The sequence below is a fragment of the Pseudorasbora parva genome, chromosome 7, assembly GCF_024679245.1.
Source record: "Pseudorasbora parva isolate DD20220531a chromosome 7, ASM2467924v1, whole genome shotgun sequence".
Taxonomy (NCBI): Eukaryota; Metazoa; Chordata; class Actinopteri; order Cypriniformes; family Gobionidae; genus Pseudorasbora; species Pseudorasbora parva.
This window is the reverse complement of record NC_090178.1, coordinates 46650707-46672347: the sequence shown is the minus strand read 5'-3', so window position 1 is coordinate 46672347 and position 21641 is coordinate 46650707. Positions and strand designations below refer to the sequence as shown.

The 21641-nt window shown below is 37.4% G+C and overlaps 1 protein-coding gene across 1 annotated transcript in view; it reads left to right on the top strand.

Annotated features, from left to right (window-relative positions):
- Positions 1 to 21641, top strand: part of ascc3 (activating signal cointegrator 1 complex subunit 3) — a 327642-nt gene that overhangs the window by 287872 nt on the left and 18129 nt on the right. Inside the window, exons 35-37 of the mRNA XM_067449368.1 lie at positions 271 to 382; positions 4605 to 4739; positions 16078 to 16302. Of these exons, the coding sequence (XP_067305469.1) occupies positions 271 to 382; positions 4605 to 4739; positions 16078 to 16302 (472 nt within the window). The remainder of the gene's footprint in view (positions 1 to 270; positions 383 to 4604; positions 4740 to 16077; positions 16303 to 21641) is intronic.

The following is a 21641-nucleotide window of genomic DNA, read 5'->3' as shown; positions in this document are numbered from 1 at the left end:
TGTATTATACTCAGAATTAAAAAACAGTATAATATCAAAACATTTCTTAAAAGTATTGCAGATGTGTCATTTTAGTGTTTTTCTTCCTCTTTTAAGTGCAGTTGGGTTGCTAGATTAGATTAGGTTTAATGTGTTAATATTAGTATTCTGCATTGTTTCTGTTATATGCTGATTCATTGTCTTGCTGTACAGCGCTTCGGTGTGACTCTGTTGCTCTTAGATGTGCTGTAGAAATACATATCGACTTGACGGCTCTCTCTTTGTTCTCAGCTACTATAACTTGGATAACACCAGCCATGAAACCATTAACAAATACCTTTCAACCCTGGTGGAGAGGAGCCTGAGAGACCTGGAGTGCTCCTACTGCATGGAAATACAGCAGGTACAGTAGCATTCACAAATTTACATACTTATATTTAGTTCATTTACTCTTTTATTTGTTCTGTGTTACTGTTATTATCAGCGGTTACTGCTGCAGTGTTATTTCATAGTTTGATTGTGTTATTTAGGTCAGAGTTTCCACATCTGTGGTCATAGGAGTTGATCAGGTCAATTCAAACCCGTGCGAGTATTTTAGGCATTAAAGGACAACTCCGGCAAATTTTTTACGTTTATCTTGATCGTTATACCTTTGTGAGTACAGTCTATAGAAAAAACCCGAACCGGAGGGGGGGCTCTGGGCATTAACTGTGGTAACTCCGTGTTGTAAGCACCAATTCGGGTTTCAGTTCGGGTTTTTTTCAATAGACTGTACTCACAAAGATGATACGATCAAGATAAACTTAAAAAGTCACCGGAGTTGTCCTTTAATAGGCGATTCATTAATGCGTCCAAATTCAGAGGCTGCATGCTTCGAAAGCCCGATGCGTCACAATGACGTGACGAAGGCTGTCCCGAAATGTGAAGGCTCCTACCTACAAATGTGTCCTCCTTTCCCTGGGCCACGAAGGATTCCCAAAATGTGTGTTGTGTGACATAGATTTTTTGAGAGAGAGAGAGAGAGAGAGAGAGAGAGAGAGAGAGAGAGAGAGAGTGTGCAAATGAACAGATGCAGCTTGGAAAAGAAAAAAAAGTTTTCACAGTGAAGAGCCTCACTGCAGGGATACACACACACACACACACACACACACACGTTTGTGACATATGGGGACATTCCATAGGCGTAATAGTTTTTATACTATACAACCCGTATTTTATATCCCCTTACACTGCCCCTAAACCTACCACACACACATACTTTAGTAAAGTTAAAACATTACATATCTATTTAAAAACATTACATTTACTTTCAAATAAAGTGCCACTTTTTATATTATTTACTACTGTACTATTTTACATTGCATTACAAAACTAGAGTCAAAACAATAACGCACTTGCAAGTAGAGAAAATGCCAGATTACACTTTTTCTCCCACCGCCTGTGTAAAAAATCTCTGGGCGAATGACCTACTGTTCTTTGACAAACACTGAGATCATACAATAACTGTCATCCCAATCCACATCACTTAGCGAGTTTACAAGACAAAACTCACTGTTTAAATAGTCTTTGACCTCTGTCTGGCACCGTACGATAACGGTTGCACTTCGCTGTTATTTAGATGCATTTATAGATCTGGCCTACACTTTTATTACTCAAATACTGGTAAAGGCGGGCGTACACTGTGCGAATTCGGACACTCGGAAGGTCGTGAGATATTGCAGACGCTACGAGTCATTTCATTTGATCATCGCATCAAATCAGCTGGTACACAGCACGACTGTTTGCACCGCGAGCCGGCCGCGATCACACGAGTTTTCGTGTAACACAGACACCAGAGCTTTCAATGTTGCTGCTATAGCTTCAGATACTAAAAATGAAGAAAAAAGGTGTGCAAATAATTTGTTAAAAAGTAGAGAACAGTAGTAGCCCTTCCTTTTAACCGAAACAACCAGAGGGAGAGAGAAGAGTGCACGTGAGAGAGTGAAAGTGTGTGTGTGCGTGTGTGTGTGTGTGAACGCAGTATGTGGCAGCCACTGAGCTATTAATAGTCATAGATTGAGCGTATGTGACGTGCTTGTGCATGATTTGGCAATAGGGGACAGCCATATGTTGGTAAAAATCGGGCCGACTCCCCGAACTTTTTAAACATGTTTAAAAATTATCGTAAGGTCGGGAGGTGCTCTTAACGTGCTCGGCTCGTCTCGTATTTCCTCTCACACAGTGCGAGCCGCGACCATACGAGCATCCACGATGTCCACGCGATTTCTCCCGAGAAAAAAAAATCGTCTGCGAGTTCGTACAACAGCAAAAATCGCACCGTGTACGCCCGCCTTAAGAAAAATATTTCATTACTGCTCAAAGGAAAAAGAGGAAGAAAAGCATGTAAACGTTTAAAATGGGCCATTATTATGGCAGCAATTATAGGCTATACATTCAAAATATAAACCAAGCAGCTTTATGTTTACCTCATGTAAATAAGAGGCTGTATTAAAATTAAAATGATCCCATAATTGACTCACTCTCAAGCCATAGTAGGTGTATATGACTATCTTCTTTCAGACGAGCACAATCGGGTTTACCAAGCTTTATTATGGGAGTGAATGGTACCTGAGATTTTGAAGCCCATAAAAGCGCATCCATCTGTCATGAAAGAGATCCACATGGCTCTAAGGGTTAATAAAGGCCTTCTGAAGCGAATAAAAATATCCATATTTATAACTTTAAAATCTATAATCACTGGCTTCTGTCCATGAGTCTCGTTCTGGCGGGAGAGTGACCCCTAATTTTCATTTTTGGGTGAACTGACCCTTTAACTTATTTCCGCTAATTTCCACATTTTTTAAAATGACATCCATCATTTTGAAATAAAATGCAAGGCAGAAAACTATTTTAACTATATTGAGTCTAGTGTCCTGTTTTGAACTTTTGAACAAACTTGTTAATTGGGAAATCAGTTATAAGCAGTTTCATTCATATATACAGTGGGTACGGAAAGTATTCAGACCAAAATATTTAAAGTTTTTAATCGTTAATCTTTTTTTTTCTCATTAAATGTCTCCATAGCACCCCATACTGAGAGAAAAACACATAATTGTTGACTTTTTTGCAGATTTATTACAAAAGAAATACTAAAATATCACATGGTCTATATATACACACATACAGTACAGGCCAAAAGTTTGGACACATTATTATTTGTAATGTTTTTAAAAGAAGTTTCTTCTGCTCATCAAGCCTGCATTTATTGGATAAAAAATACAGATTTATTTTTTAATATTGTGCTATATTATTACAATTTAAAATATTTGGTTTTCAATGTATTATACTTTAAATGATCATTTATTTCTGTGATCAAAGCTGAATGTTCAGGATCATTCCTCCAGTCTTCAGTGATCATGATCCTTCAGAAATCATTCTCAGATGAGGATTCATTATGAGTGCTGGAAACAGTTCTGCTGACTAATATATCTGATGAAGAAAAGGTTCAAAAGAACTGCATTTATTCAAAATAAAAACATTATCTCCTTTACTGTCACATTAACTCATCCTTGCTGAATATTTTTTTCTGATTTATTTCAAAAAAAGAAAGAAAAAGAAAAAATTTTGATCCCACATTACTGACCAGTTGTGTATATTGTTGTTACAAAAGATTTATATTTTTAAAACCTTTTAAAATCTACTTTTTTTTACTTTTTAACCACAGAATTATAAAAACATTACAGAACAGAAACTCCACTAAATGTCCAACATAACTGAACATTAAACACTAACTAACAACATCTTTCCTTTTACTGAAAAACACATAAAATAACACTTTAATCCCTAAATGTACTCTCCTAATGGAGTCTCTTGCGAAGTATGCTGCGAACTACAGATGTCAGCACAAATATTTCATGTAGTTTTAACACCATTAATTAAGTAAACTTCAGTTTTAAATATATTAGGTTGATTGAACACAATTAAGTTGTGACAAAATTAGATATGTTTAGGGAAAGTGAACTTAATTTAAATGTCATATCTATGAAGGGCCTGATTTATTGTTTTGTGTGTAATAACAAACTTAAATACATTGTTTTTGAGCCTCTGAGTGTGTTTAACACACTCGGGTTCAAATGTGATCCCTTAAAACTCTAGCAGAGGTTAGTCCGAGCGTTTCCATTGTGCTATTGCCTTGTGGGCAAATGAGAAATGTTAAGCAACATGGTAAAAAGATGAATGACTTTACTTTCAATTCCTTTTACAATCTCCAAGACATTAACATTTTTCATAACTCCATGTATGTTTCTGTACATAAATGTAAGCACTGTGACAGTAGGAATGCAATATTGAGAAAATGTACTCTTGATACTCAAGTACTTCACTACTTTTACTTAAGTAGACATCTGACTGTCGTATTTTACTTGTACTTGAGTAAAATTTAGCAAGGGGTATCTGTACTTTACTCAAGTAATGGCGCTGTGTACTCTCTGGTTTTAACGCCGCCTCTGTAGATGTAATGAAGCCGTCTCACAGGTCATGTAAATGAACGGTGTTTTGAATGGAGGAATGTCATCTTTGACCTGCTCTCAGTACGGCTGTATCTTGACCGGTGTCGTGTTAATCAGTGACTGTCTTGTTTTGTTCAGGACGAGCAGACCATCGAGCCGCTGACGTACGGCCGCATCGCATCCTATTATTACCTGAAGCACCAGACCATCCGCATGTTCAAAGAGCGCCTGAAGCCCGAGCTGGCCATCCCCGAGCTGCTGGCCGTCCTGTCGGTGAGCAAACATTCACTTTAAAAGGATCCAGACGGTTCTCTCATCTTCTGCTCATTGATGCATTCAGGGACGGTGCACTTTAAACACCAATGCATCACCACCTTCACTGGCCAACATCCTGACACAGTTAATGATTATTCCATGAGTCCAGTTTGGCTTGATACAGCTGAGCGCACACACACACACACACACACACATAATTGCACCCCGAAGGGTTGGTGTGAAAATTAGCAGCTCTTTACGTTCGCCTCATTAGAGTGCCGCCCCTCTTGGCCCCGCTCTCGCTGATCGCAGCCATAATTGAGACATAAAGGCTTTTCACACTCCACTGATGTCCTCACGACATGACATCTGTCTCGCACTAGAGGCTCCGCACAACTGATGGAAACTCTCAGAGAATATTGTTAAAACATGTTTGAGGTTTGAGACAGAGCAGAAATATATTTTCACTCTCCACAAACGTTGTGTGCATTTGTGTCGTTAAATTTATCTATTTAAGTCATAAATCTTTTTATTTTCTAAATTAGCCTAAATATGAAATCCTGTTTTAGCCAGTTTTGTTTTTTAAGAAAAATGATTTAATTTTGAGATTTATTTAATGGTTATTGCTGATGCACACAAATGTTTAGGTTCAGACTGTTTTAGTCTCCAAATATGTAATCATCAATCATTTCTATTTTGACCTGTTTTTGTCCAACTTTTTGACTGGCCCTTTGTTAAAAAAAGACAAAACATTTAACTGTATCATTTAGGTTTAAGCCATTTGACATTTAAAAAGGTGGCCTTTTCCATTATTGTGTGTCGCTTTGGCCCAGAAAACATTTTTTTAATGTATAGACTTAATTAATTCTATATAACATTATAATGTATCTGTACACACTTAGACCTGTTGTTGAGGTGTAATCATGTAAAGTAGTGGCAAAGTTGTACTCGGAGTAGATTGATTTATTTGTGGTATTAACGCCATAAAACCTGCCAAATTGTACCGTGATCATTTTTGGCCAGGATGTCATACGAAGAAACGATGACCACATGCACAAACAAGAGAAAAACAACCAAATATTAATAACTTATTATGCTGTGGTAAATGTTTTTCTTCTCCTTTTTCCCTTGCATGTGGCTGTAGAGTTGCCAGATAATTTATTCCGATAAATACCTTAACCAAGTTTTAGTGTTGTGTTTTTCCCTCATATCCAAAATATTTAAAAATAAAATGTTTCCTTGATCATATTTTGATCGACTGTGTATGGTCATTAAAAAGAAGCATGACCCCCGGACATGGCTTTTGGACACTACTGGACTTTGATGATTGCAAATAGGGTTTGGACATTAATTAAATAAACACGATTGAATTATTTATTCATTTATGTATAATATTTATAGACTTAAAAATGATATGAGATTTATTGGTAACATTGACAGTGTTTGAAAGTTAAAAGTTCAAGACATAAAACGGCCAAAATTCGTGCTTGTACACAAAACCCATTATATTTATTAAATGTTGTGATGCTGTTTGAATAGTGTAATATGCTTTTCTCTAGAGTTTGCAGGTAACTAGCACTCGTATGGACAGCTGATGACTGCATCAACAATAACACTTTCAAGATCTGTCCGGCTATCGTCATTATTCATCCTATACTCCTATATATATATCGGTACATCCTATATATACTCCTATATATATATCGCTACATCCTATATATACTACTATATATATCGGTACATCCTATATATACTCCTATATATATATCGCTACATCCTATATATACTACTATATATATCGGTACATCCTATATATACTCCTATATATATCGCTACATCCTATATATACTACTATATATATCGGTACATCCTATATATATCGCTACATCCTATATATACTACTATATATATCGGTACATCCTATATATACTCCTATATATATATCGCTACATCCTATATATACTACTATATATATCGGTATATCCTATATATATCGCTACATCCTATATATACTACTATATATATCGGTACATCCTATATATATCGGTACATCCTATATATACTCCTATATATATCGGTATATCCTATATATATCGCTACATCCTATATATACTACTATATATATATCGGTACATCCTATATATATCGGTACATCCTATATACACTCCTATATATATATCGGTACATCCTATATATACTCCTATATATATCGGTACATCATATATATACTCCTATATATATCGCTACATCCTATATATATATATATATATATATATATATATATATATATATATATATATATATATATATATATATATATATATATATATATATATATATAGGAGTATATATATGATGTACCGATATATATAGGAGTATATATATATATATATATCGGTACATCCTATATATACTCCTATATATATCGGTACATCCTATATACACTCCTATATATATCGGTACATCCTATATATACTCCTATATATATCGCTACATCCTATATATACTCATATATATATATCGGTACATCCTATGTATACTCCTATATATATTACTACATCCTATATATACTCATATATATATCGGTACATCCTATATATACTCCTATATATATCGCTACATCCTATATATACTCATATATATATATCGGTACATCCTATGTATACTCCTATATATATTACTACATCCTATATATACTCATATATATATCGGTACATCCTATATATACTCCTATATATATCGGTACATCATATATATACTCCTATATATATTGGTACATCATATATATACTCGGTACAAACGGAATCTCACTTTATCCCCTGTATTAGGAAGGGGAACTGATAATAAATTACAAAGACCATAAAATATACAAGAATTTATATTAAAGGACAAGGCAATAAAATATAAAAGAATATACAAAACAGAAAGAAAAAATACAAGATTGTGCTTAATATTCTTCTGTTAATCATGGCTTCAACATAAATGTTTTTTTTATAACGTTCTGCTCTCTGTGGCTAATCCTGGAGGATGTTTTTGCCCGTAAGATTATATCTTAAAGGTCCTGGCTTTGTAATACTATGATGAATAATGAAAAATATTAGTCCTATTAAAATTTAGTGCGAGATGAGTTGCTCTTTTGTTATAACCATTGGTGGTGGTTGAGGAGATTACCCTTTCTATATGTAAAGCACTTTGAGTGCCTAGAAAAGCGCTATATAAATGTTACTAACTAATTATTCATTATTATTAACTGTACAAGCAGCAACAAAGACGTTTTTACAGACGATCATTCTAGAGATTTATCCCTAACTTTCCTTAAAGAGTGAAAAATGGAGAGTGTGACCTGGGCAAACAAACTAGCACAGGCCGTGTCAGATTTCCTGATGATAAAGACATCGCCACGAAATATTCATCCGCTGAACTGGTCAAAATACAGAAGGTTTGCGAGACGAGAGGAGCTTTGAGTCATGTCTGTGAATGTTAATGTGGGCGTGTTTGTGTGTCAGTAATAGGAAAAGAGCACATGTTAATGTGGTAATGACGCCGGAGGCAGCAGGGATAAATCACTGATCCTCACAGCTCCATGTTTCAGGCTTGATTATCCACTTACCACTCAGTCATTACATCTCGCTGTCTAACGCTCGCACCGGTCGCTTAACAAAAGCCTGACATGAGGTGGGCAGAACCCCCATTTTCACTCTAACCAGTCATTCAATAGCAACAAATGACCCCTCTGCGGGACGCCTCCCCCATCAGCCCCCCATTCACCCTTATTGTCCTCTAATTATCGTGGAGCGGTTCATAATGAGACACCGAGTCAAGCTACACCAGCCCCCCTCGTCCCGCCAACCGTGGTCTTGACCTTCTCGATTGTAACCGGCAATTAAAACGATACAACAAAGCTATAAACTGTTAACTGAAGACATTTTGTGTGTCCAGTAGCTCAGGTGGTGGAGTATGGCCATATTCATGCGACGCATTGAGAGTTGGTTTAGATAAATGCATGCATATAAACGTCCTGCGGTTTGAGCTCTGTCCCTGCATCATTTACAGCCTTTTACAAAAATTACAACTTTCCATTAAAATTGTGGCACTCAAAAAAGTAACATTTATTTGGGCTCTTTTCAAAGAATACAAAATCATATCGTTTTTCGGACAATTTTAGTATCAAGCTTAACCCTGTTAGGACTGTTATTATAAGACAAACTATCTTTACTTTTCTCAAATGTACGGAACAACATTTTTGAAGTGTTAATATTACATTTACGTTTATGCATTTAGAAGGCATTTTTATCCAAAGCGACTTACAACTGAGGAGTACAGGAAGCGATCCGTCATGAAGAGGCGAAGAAATGCAAAAAGTGCCAAAGATTTGGACATTACTCAGAGTAGCATAAGCTAGAATAGGGAGGGAAAAGATACAAATAGAGGAGGAGGAGTTCACATTTTTTTGTTTGTTTTTTTATGATAAGATTAAATGCTTATGGAAGAGATGAGTTTTCTTAATATCTTAAAAGTATAATTTAAAAAAAATTGAGTTAATAAAAACAAATAAGTGTTTTAAAGTGGTCTTATCTAATAGTTTAAATTTATTAGTAATGTGTTGTTTACAATAGGAAGGGTTTTTTGTATTTATGTGTAATTGTGTGACGTAAGACCATTTTCAGAAGACGTTCTGTCAGTAAAGTGAGAAATTTAGTACACTTTGATTTTAACAGCCATTGTATCTCTACTAAGCCTAACCCTAAGGCTAACCACGATTTTTAATAGGGTTGAAACAAATTTCGGTAACACTTTATTTTACACTGTAAACATTTTATGTTGTTTTTTGTTGGTTTAACTTAATAAAGTAAGTAACCTGGTTGCCTTAAAATTTTGAGTTTATTGAAATAAAAAATTTGAGTTGATACAATGAAGGAAATTTGTTTAATAAATAGAAACTCAAAATATTATTGTGTCTGAATCACATTATAAATGTGATAAATCATAAAATAGCACTATTTGGCATGTTTCACTGCGCCATCAGAAATAAAACACACACAACTACCCAGTATGCTTACAAAATCTTTTAATAAAGGTTGTCGAATTAAAAAAAAAAAAGTTCATTGTATTAACTCAATTTTAATTTCAATGAACTCAAAATTTTAAGGCAACCAGGTTACTTTTTTCTAAATAATTTGTTAAAGTGTAAGGTTCAGTTATTAACTATTAACTAGTTGCTTATTATCATGCATATTACTAGGATATTGTCTGTTTATTAGCACTTATAAAGCACATATTAATGCCTTATTCTGCATGACCTTATTCTACATCCCTTAATCCGAACCAATACCTAAACTTAAAGCTACAAAAACTACCGTACTAACTATTAATAAGCAGTAAATCAGGAGTTTATTGAGGCAAATAGTGGTTAATAGTGAATGTGTTCCTCATACTACATAAATTTCCTATAAAATGACTACAATAATACAATAAAGTATATCCTCGTGACCCTAGCACGGGAGTTTTTCCTCAGTAGAGGGCATTATATTTCTGTGAGGCCATATAAGCCACAGTTTTACAGTCCGTATGTCCTGTAAAAAAAAAAAAAATGTCCTTGGTCTTTAAATATGACTGATATTTGACTGAATGTCTTCCCTTCATATTGTTTGTTGTGAATTAGCATCTCAAGGCAACTTAAGTGCAGTTTCAAATCAGAATAGGACTTTCTGTTATGAGACATGCATCAGTTTTATACACCAGCACATGTTTTATACACTCAGTTTTATACATTAGGGGGCACACTTTAGGGATACAAGAGTGAATAGGGAAGAAAGTATAAATGCATATTTCTATGAGATATTATGAAAAGGTTGCCACAATGTTACTCCGATTATTATGGCTACATCTTTTTTCTTTACATGTTTCCCAAAGAACACATGCAATTTAGAGACGATGAAAAGATAAATTATATATAATGGGAAACCCTATTTTGGCCATGTTTACTCACACATTGTGTAACATATAATAGCATATCAAATCATTCTCTAATGTCTTTCATACCGTAGATGAGAGTCTGTGTGCATGGTTTGGTTCAGGTGGAGCTGTCCTGAAAACACTGATTCACATTAAACGCAGGAACTAGTATGCATACAGAATACAAAATATTAATAATAACATTATTCTCATATCTGTTTAACAGAGGACGAGTAATAGAAAACATTGACTGGAAGCAAAAAATATACTGGTATATTCTGAATATAAGAATTTTTTATATATATAAAAACATTGTTTTAGTTATAGATGTTTGTCTACATTTGACTTCTTGCCCTATCATTATATTATATATATATTTTTTACATTTATTTAGAGCTGGGGGAAAACTAATCATGATTAATCACATCCAAAAATAAAAGTTTGTGTTTACGTACTATGTGTGTGTACTGTGTATAATTATTATGTATATATAAATACACACTCTCACACGCATGTGTATATATATATATATTTTTTTTTAAATAAATAATATATATTTATATATAAGATAAATTATATATACATGCAGATATTCCTTAAATATATACATGCATGTGTGTGTATTTTATACACAGTACTAGTGATCAACCAATATTGATTTTTTTTTTTATAACTTGATACCGATTATTTGCATGTTTGTGCCGATAACCCAATATATAGAACCGATATTTGTTTGTTATTTCTGTTTTTTACAATTACAGCAACAGCACTGAACTGAGCTTTTTAAACACTGTTATTTTTGTAGTTTCACTCACTTACATACAGAACAAAATACATTTACATCAATAAATAGTCCGAAAAAATATGCATTTTTTTTAAATACAGTGCAGTCTTTTTAACATTAATGCTGTTTCACCTTCTTATATATAAATACAGCCATATTAACAACAGGCAAAATACATTTATAAAGTCTAATATTTTCAAATGGAGAACATAAATCAGAGTTGAGTCTATTAACTCCCCATAACTATGAGCATAAATATAAGCATACATTGTAAACTACAGTTTTAAAGGTTTGTTTAATATGCTAAAGATTGAATATTCTCTGGAATTATAATAGCTATGATGTATTCGCGGGTTTGTTTCTTTTTTTTACAGAGTCAATCTCATCTAGTACAGTATCAAAATGAATGTTTGTGTCAGTCTATGAAATGAAATGAGAGACTATAAATAAAGTTTATTAATTAAGGGATGCAGGTTATTTTACCTTTGAACACCGTTGTTGACGCAGTCCTTTAATAGCGTGCTTGTATGCAATTCTCAAAGCGTCCATTCATGGCGAAATCCGATATTACAAAACCGATACCCGATTATGGGAAATTGCTTAAATATCAGGAAAAATATTGGGAATCCGATCACTACACAGTACACACACACACACATATATATAATATTAACAAAACTAATATTAACATAACACAACTTTTATTTTGGACACGATTAATTTTGATACATTTTTCTCCAGCACTAATTATATTATATCAATTGTATCATAAAATCTTAATAACATTTCAGTTGTTTCTTATTCTCAAAACAATGTAATACTTTTTATTTTTTCAATCTATGAGTCTCAGTAGGATATATTTAGTTAAACCTCTTAATTGATTTTGTTATTAAAATATACTTTATTTTTTAAGACTTTCGAAGGAAGGGAGGAAGGAGGGAGGGAGGGAGGGAGTGAGGAGGAAGGAAGGAAGGAAGGAAGGAAGGAAGGAAGGAAGGAAGGAAGGAAGGAAGGAAGGAAGGAAGGAAGGAAGGAAGGAAGGAAGGAAGGAAGGAAGGAAGGAAGGAAGGAAGGAAGGAAGGAAGGAAGGAAGGAAGGAGTTTTTTCTTCTTTTTACAGACTGAACCCTGGACATTTGATCCCTTTATCTTCTGTATTTTGATGCTCTGTCTCTCAGCTGAGGTTTAAACATGCCGGTGTGTTACTGACGTGTAGCAGGAGAAGACAAGGTCTCAGTGATTCACCAAATAATATCCTCTCCATTTAGAGATGTGGCAGTCCATAATGCAATATATTTCTGATTTAAGACCGGATATTCATTGGAAAAAAAGTTTTTTTTTCCATCAGCAGTGATTGTGAGATGACGACTGGAGAGAACATGTTGAAAAAGAAGAGGGGTGGCTAACATCGTCTTAAGATGAAGAGACCGATAATTTATTTTAGCAGTTACTATTACAGCAGGAAGTCGTTAGCCTAGAAATCTAGACGCACACTAGCGGCAGCAAATCTAATCTGCCCGTGAGTGTCGTCTTGCAACTCTCAATACCCTTCTGAGCTGTATTCGCCAAACTCTTGCTGGGCCAATCACATCGTGCATAGAATCGGTGGGCGGGGCCTTAATGATGACGGCCGAGTTGCGTTTGCGTGTATCTAATAAACACAGAAACTGGCGAACGGCGGTCTTTCGAATCAGCTTTGACCGCGACTCTGGAAGATCTTGGAGTTAAGCTTTTCTCTGAGAAAAGAACAAAGAACGGCACTGAAGTCATTCTTAAAAAGAAAAGATGTGTTCAGAGTTTTGCTGACCGGATACGGCGAATGCTTAATCTGTCAACGAGCTCTGTTTCACCTTCGTTGCTCTGGTTGGTTGTAGCGCTATCCTATCGCGTGCAGAGGGAGTTTGAAAGACAACCGTTTATCCGCCCCTCAGATTGAGCCGTCAATGGTGAGTTTCCAGACCAAACATCTTGATGTGGGTCAGGCTTGTCAGGCTAGGAAGTTGTGCCAGGGGTGCGAATATTTCTTTCTTTATTTTCATTTTTTTATTATTATTATTTTTCCTCTACTGGCCTGGACCAGTGGTTCAAATGGTTACTAGCCCCATCTTACAAAAAAGTAATACATAAAGTAGGCCTGGTTATGGTCTTTGTTGTTGTTTTTTACCCATAACATTAAAAAATAAGGTTGTGACACCAAAAATGAGTAAACTGTCAGTAAAACAAGAACAAATAATCAAATTATGAGCAGTAGCATAAAACAATAGAACAAACAGAGATAAACACTGCTTTTCATGTTTTTCAGGGAAGTCTACATTAAGACTATTTCAGGTACAGAAAATGAATAATCAAATGTAAAATAGCACTGTATAGTATAATACTGCACTTTATAAAATAAATAAAGATTAATCTTTAGTAAAGGTTCAAAAGTTATTCAGTCAAATTAAAAGTTATTGTCCTTTGTTGTTTGAATAATATTAAAAACAGCGGCAGGAATTATTAGGCTGCTGTCACTTTAAGAGCCGCACGGAAAACAAGACGATAACTAAATAAAAAACAGTTTTGGATGACAAAAACTATGACAAATTTTATATTTAACAAATAAAAACGAGAGGAAAATGTTAGGGAGGGACGATCAGGAAAAGAGATCCTGTCAGAAACGATGTCCTGTGTAACTAATGCCAAAGAATAATAACAATGTTTACTCTCCAGTGTTTATATAGTAATATGTTTTAGACGGTTGTAACAATGCATATTTTATCTCCCTCATCTGTACTTGAATGTAAGTAAGGCGCATGCGTTTCAAAATAAGAGTCCCGGTGTATTTCAAGCTTGTTTATAATTAAGTCATGCATTATATATTTGTTTTTGTTTACACAATAAGCCTGTTAATTTCATTCCCATTTAATTCATAGTCAGGAGGAAAGACTAAAAACAGTATTTGACACATTATTCAATTAAGTATCGGTTATAATAGTTCACTAAAACATTAAAAAATCTTCAGTATTTATAAATGTTAACTGAAATTTGAAATAAATAAACGCTAAAAGCTTTAGCTTAACCTGATATACTAACTAAAACAGAAATACAGCATTATAAAAACTATATCGATGTTTTAAAAAAATAAAAAAAATAAAAGTGAATTGAGCTCTCTTTCGTGTATTTTTCATATTTTTCATGTCAAAATCAGTTATGTCAAAATGTCAGTTTTAACATGTATTCAACACTGAAAACCCTAATAAGTTGATTTAACTCAATTCATTTGAGTAAACTCGTTCCCTCAATTCATTTGAGTAATGGAGTCTCCCAAAACTTGTATATTTAGGTTCACTTAACTTGGTGCTCACGTTCACTGTACTTAAGTTGTTAAGTTCACCAAACTTGGTACACCAGTTCAGTACATCATGCGAGACGAAAAGGACCGCCTTTTATAAATGTCCTCCAATCAGTGAATTAGTTCTTGTTGCCAGACAAAACCCCTGGCATGGCCAATCACATCAAAGCAAGACCAGAGTGAACTATTTTATGATTAATTATGATTTTGAGTTCATACAACTTGAAATCTTGAGTTTATGCATTTTGTAAGTTAATAAGTTAGACTAACTTATATTTTTGAGTTTTTGGACTAAACTAATAATATTTAGTCAAGATTACTTGATTTGTTTAAGTAAAGACAACATTAGGCCGTGTGTCCACCAAAGTGTTTTTTACACGCTGCTGGCTGGCGTTTTTCAATTGTTTTCAATGAGAGCGTCGCGTTTTTAGAACGCCTGGAGCGTAACGAGGCGCTGAGCGAGTATTTCACGCTCAAGCGCTGAGCGCTCAGCGTTTTTAACTGGTCGCCGAGAGTTGAAGAATGTTCAACTTTGAGTAAAATGCAGCGCTCATCACTGTCACTCTTCACCCAGCTGTCCAATCACAGTGAAGGAGGGGCGGGACAAATACAACACAGACCAACCGCCACATTCTGCGTGTCGTCATCAGATGAAAACAAGCAATAATAATAATGGAGCAAAATGATTTAAGAGTTTTCCGGGTTTCGCGGCCTTAGGGTTTACAGTGAAGTAAAAGTCGGTTTTGTAATGCTTAAATGCTCAATTAATGCATTACAATTTAAACTCACGACTAAATCTAAAAACAAGGTGACTAAAATATGATTAAAACGAAATATAAAGTTAGTTAGTTAGTTTGTCCCCGAGGGGAAGTTCTGATTTCAGCAGCGCAGATTTGCTTCATAAAATGTTTTTTTTTTTTTTATAATTAAAAAAACCCACATTATGTTTCAAAATTAACACTTGTACACGTGATTTATTTCTCAACTGTTTATGTTCGCTTAAGATATAACCAACGTTTACTGGGATAATCACCAAGACCAGCATTTTTGAATGTAATTTTGTCCATTCAAGCACAAGAAGACGTGAAAGAGAGCTCAATTTAGCATTTGCACGTTCAGGGCGCGTGCTTCGGATGTGTGCGCTTACACAACTTCACACACGAGTTCTCTTTCGCATCATCTTGCGCTTGAATATTAAATTGCCAAGGCTTAAAAACACGTGCAAATTATCAACTTTCCAGATGCAGCAGTTTACTTACTTTGCTTTGTGTGTGTGTGTGTTTACAGGAAGCAGAGGAGTACGCCGAGCTCCCCGTCCGCCACAACGAGGACCAGCTGAACAGCGAGCTGGCTCAGCGGCTCCCCCTGGCGGTGAACCCTCACTCCTACGACAGCGCACACACTAAAACACACCTGCTGATGCAGGCCCACTTCAGCCGCGCTCAGCTGCCCTGCAGCGACTACAGCACTGACACCAAAACCGCACTGGACAACGCCATCCGCATCTGCCAGGTGTGTGTGTGTGTGGGCATGTTTTTGTGACATATGAGGACACAAATGTGTATAATGACATGGGTATGACACAGGTATTACAGGAGAAGGTGAAATTTCCTCAAACTGTGTGTGTGTGTGTGTTGGTGTGTGTGTGTGTGTGTGTGTGTGTGTGTGTGTGTGTGTGTGTGTGTGTGTGTGTGTGTGTGTGTGTGTGTGTGTGTGTGTGTGTGTGTGTGTGTGTGTGTGTGTGTGTGTGTGTGTGTGTGTGTGTGTGTGTGTGTGTGTGTGTGTAGGCCAAATGTCCTACATATATTGTGAATTATTATTAGACATCATCCTAATGTTGCCCTGCCATCCGGTGTTATTCTGACGTGTGTAAACAGACTCACAGTGCAACACACTGAGTGGCTGAAGTGTGGAAATGATTTATGGATATTCGACTGTGAGGTCGTTTAAAGCGTCATAAAACACTCGCCCCAGGGGCAGCCATAAAAACGCCTGCGCTGCCTAATCCGGCCGAGCAACCTGATGTCGATTGTTCATGCCTGATGGCTCACCTTCGAATCTGCTCACAATCGGCCATGCCTGAGACCGCACTCTTGATTTCCACTGGCCGGGGACTGGACAGATTGTGCTCATGTGTGCAGATCTGTACGGTGATTCTCTACGGCCGCTCCAAGAGTGTGTGTGTGTGTGTGTGTGTGTCTGGGAGTGATTGGCTATGCTTCTACATGATGTGGTTACTTTTCTGGGTTCCTGCTGTGACCATGTTGCTGGCATAGCATTCGATCTCTTACACAGCTGAGCTCAGTGATGTCTGGGAGTGAGCCCTTCCCATGATGCCTAGCCGGGCTGATTGCATTTTAGCGTTTATTTGCTCGCTCTCTCTGCACTTGGCATGAATTATAGACTGTGCGAGTTATTATTTAAAGGTTATTACAAAAGTTTGAGGTTGATCAGATTATTTATTGTCTTTGAATGGCGTCACCAAGTCTGCATTTATTTGATCACAAATATTGTGAATATATTTAATAGAACGGTTTCAGCCGTTGTGTAAGAAATGTTACGACAGACAGTAACTGCTGAAAGTGAGTATTTTAAAATCACAAAGAAATACACTTTTTCATTAGAACAAAAATATCCCACCTTTAATAGTTGAACATATTTACAGTACAAACGTTATCAGTGAACTGTGAGGGCAAAAAAAGAGCGAAATGTTCATTCATTAATCGTAATCGAGGTGAAATGTTCAATTATTTGAGATTTTAGGTCATATCGTTCCGGCCCTAGTTGGATATTTAGCCAGCCGTCCTCCTTTATTGCCGGTCGTCTGTTATTGATTGGCCAATCTGATTAACTGTCGTTTCTTCAGTCTGTGTCTGTCTTTCCGTCTCTTCTTCCGGAAAGGTTTGTCGTATCATCCCGTGTCTGTCCTCGATTTACTCAAGCAGCTACTGTGAAATGTTAATCACAACTTTAATTTGTACTGCATTAGCATTTTGATTAACTTGCAGGGCTTTCCGGTGCTCTTCAGGTGCTTTTTTCTCATAGTTACAGAGGAAATGACTTTTTGATTAATTAAGTTTGTTAGCGCAGCTGACTTTAACCTTCGCGAGAGGAACAGAGAGTGACAGGAGAGCCTGAGGAAACGCAGAAGAAGGGTTGGCGTATAAATAAAGACATTGGGTGATATTCTTAATGGCCTGATTTCAGCCAGTGAGTGCTTGGACTCAGCATCAGCATCAGGCAGTTTATCTAAGCGTATGAGAAAAGATAAAGGCCATCAATTGATCCGTTTTTGGTAAAGCCACAGAGCTTCCAGGTATGATCTTCTAAAACAGATTGTAAAGCAGCTGTTCTTTCTGTTTGGATAAAGTTAACATATTTTATCAGTGATGGGTGTAACTAGTTACTAAGTTACTGTAATTTAATTACTTTTTGTAAAGTAATGTAAGGGATTGCTCTTATTTTTTCTGTAATTTAATTAGTTACTTCTGATGTAACTAAATACAATTATAGCACAATAGTGGAATTAACATCAACATTTTAAGTCTAACTTTAAAGTGCATGTTTTAATTGTTGTAGTTTTATATTATTTATTTGAATGAATTAAAAGAGCCGTTTCATGTCTAACCTTGAATCGCTCAACTAGTCGAGGCTGATATAGGATTCAGAAAGTAATGAGAGAGTGTTGTGTACAGTAATCTAAATACACTATTGAAAATGTTATTAGTAACTAGTACCCAGCACTGCTTGCCATAAGACGATGCTGCTGAATAAACCCTATGAAGTGTGTGTTTCTGCTGAGTAAACCCTATGGAGTGTGTGTTGCTGCTGAGTAAACCCTATGAAGTGTGTGTTGCTGCTGAGTAAACCCTATGAAGTGTGTGTTGCTGCTGAGTAAACCCTATGGAGTGTGTGTTGCTGCTGAGTAAACCCTATGGAGTGTGTGTTGCTGCTGAGTAAACCCTATGGAGTGTGTGTTGCTGCTGAGTAAACCCTATGGAGTGTGTGTTGCTGCTGAGTAAACCCTATGGAGTGTGTGTTGCTGCTGAGTGAACCCTATGGAGTGTGTGTTGCTGCTGAGTAAACCCTATGGAGTGTGTGTTGCTGCTGAGTAAACCCTATGAAGTGTGTGTTGCTGCTGAGTAAACCCTATGGAGTGTGTGTTGCTGCTGAGTAAACCCTATGGAGTGTGTGTTGCTGCTGAATAAACCCTATGGAGTGCGTGTTGCTGCTGAGTAAACCCTATGAAGTGTGTGTTGCTGCTGAGTAAACCCTATGGAGTGTGTGTTGCTGCTGAGTAAACCCTATGGAGTGTGTGTTGCTGCTGAATAATCCCTATGGAGTGTGTTCTGCTGCTGAGTAAACCCTATGGAGTGTGTGTTGCTGCTGAGTAAACCCTATAGAGTGTGTGTTGCTGCTGAATAAACCCTATGGAGTGTGTGTTGCTGCTGAATAAACCCTATGGAGTGTGTGTTGCTGCTGAGTAAACCCTATGGAGTGTGTGTTGCTGCTGAGTGAACCCTATGGAGTGTGTGTTGCTGCTGAGTAAACCCTATGGAGTGCGTGTTGCTGCTGAGTAAACCCTATGGAGTGTGTGTTGCTGCTGAGTAAACCCTATGGAGTGTGTGTTGCTGCTGAGTAAACCCTATGGAGTGTGTGTTGCTGCTGAGTAAACCCTATGGAGTGTGTGTTGCTGCTGAGTAAACCCTATGGAGTGTGTGTTGCTGCTGAGTAAACCCTATGGAGTGTGTGTTGCTGCTGAGTAAACCCTATGGAGTGTGTGTTGCTGCTGAGTAAACCCTATGGAGTGTGTTGCTGCTGAATAAACCCTATGGAGTGCGTGTTGCTGCTGAGTAAACCCTATGAAGTGTGTGTTGCTGCTAAGTAAACCCTATGGAGTGTGTGTTGCTGCTGAATAAACCCTATGGAGTGTGTTCTGCTGTTGAATAAACCCTATGGGGTGTGTGTTGCTGCTGAATAAACCCTATGGAGTGTGTGTTGCTGTTGAGTGAACCCTATGGAGTGTGTGTTGCTGCTGAGTAAACCCTATGGAGTGTGTGTTGCTGCTGAATAAACCCTATGGAGTGTGTGTTGCTGCTGAGAAAACCCTATTGAGTGTGTGTTGCTGCTGAATAAACCCTATGGAGTGTGTGTTGCTGCTGAGTAAACCCTATGGGAGTGTGTGTTGCTGCTGAGTAAACCCTATGGGAGTGTGTGTTGCTGCTGAGTAAACCCTATGGAGTGTGTGTTGCTGCTGAGTAAACCCTATGGAGTGCGTGTTGCTGCTGAGTAAACCCTATGGAGTGCGTGTTGCTGCTGAGTAAACCCTATGGAGTGCGTGTTGCTGCCGAGTAAACCCTATGGAGTGCGTGTTGCTGCTGAGTGAACCCTATGGAGTGTGTGTTGCTGCTGAGTGAACCCTATGGAGTGTGTGTTGCTGCTGAGTAAACCCTATGGAGTGTGTGTTGCTGCTGAGTAAACCCTATGGAGTGTGTGTTGCTGCTGAGTAAACCCTATGGAGTGTGTGTTGCTGCTGAGTAAACCCTATGGAGTGTGTGTTGCTGCTGAGTAAACCCTATGGAGTGTGTGTTGCTGCTGAATAAACCCTATGGAGTGCGTGTTGCTGCTGAGTAAACCCTATGAAGTGCGTGTTGCTGCTGAGTAAACCCTATGGAGTGTGTGTTGCTGCTGAGTAAACCCTATGGAGTGTGTGTTGCTGCTGAGTAAACCCTATGGAGTGTGTGTTGCTGCTGAATAATCCCTATGGAGTGTGTTCTGCTGTTGAATAAACCCTATGGAGTGTGTGTTGCTGCTGAATAAACCCTATGGAGTGTGTGTTGCTGTTGAGTGAACCCTATGGAGTGTGTGTTGCTGCTGAGTAAACCCTATGGAGTGTGTGTTGCTGCTGAATAAACCCTATGGAGTGTGTGTTGCTGCTGAGAAAATCCTATTGAGTGTGAGTTGCTGCTGAATAAACCCTATGGAGTGTGTGTTGCTGCTGAGTAAACCCTATGGGAGTGTGTGTTGCTGCTGAGTGAACCCTATGGAGTGTGTGTTGCTGCTGAGTAAACCCTATGGAGTGTGTGTTGCTGCTGAGTAAACCCTATGGAATGTGTGTTGCTGCTGAGTAAACCCTATGGAGTGTGTGTTGCTGCTGAGTAAACCCTATAGAGTGTGTGTTGCTGCTGAATAAACCCTATGGAGTGTGTGTTGCTGCTGAATAAACCCTATGGAGTGTGTGTTGCTGCTGAGTGAACCCTATGGAGTGTGTGTTGCTGCTGAGTGAACCCTATGGAGTGTGTGTTGCTGCTGAGTAAACCCTATGGAGTGCGTGTTGCTGCTGAGTAAACCCTATGGAGTGTGTGTTGCTGCTGAGTAAACCCTATGGAGTGTGTGTTGCTGCTGAGTAAACCCTATGGAGTGTGTGTTGCTGCTGAGTAAACCCTATGGAGTGTGTGTTGCTGCTGAGTAAACCCTATGGAGTGTGTTGCTGCTGAATAAACCCTATGGAGTGCATGTTGCTGCTGAGTAAACCCTATGAAGTGTGTGTTGCTGCTAAGTAAACCCTATGGAGTGTGTGTTGCTGCTGAATAAACCCTATGGAGTGTGTTCTGCTGTTGAATAAACCCTATGGGGTGTGTGTTGCTGCTGAATAAACCCTATGGAGTGTGTGTTGCTGTTGAGTGAACCCTATGGAGTGTGTGTTGCTGCTGAGTAAACCCTATGGAGTGTGTGTTGCTGCTGAATAAACCCTATGGAGTGTGTGTTGCTGCTGAGAAAACCCTATTGAGTGTGAGTTGCTGCTGAATAAACCCTATGGAGTGTGTGTTGCTGCTGAGTAAACCCTATGG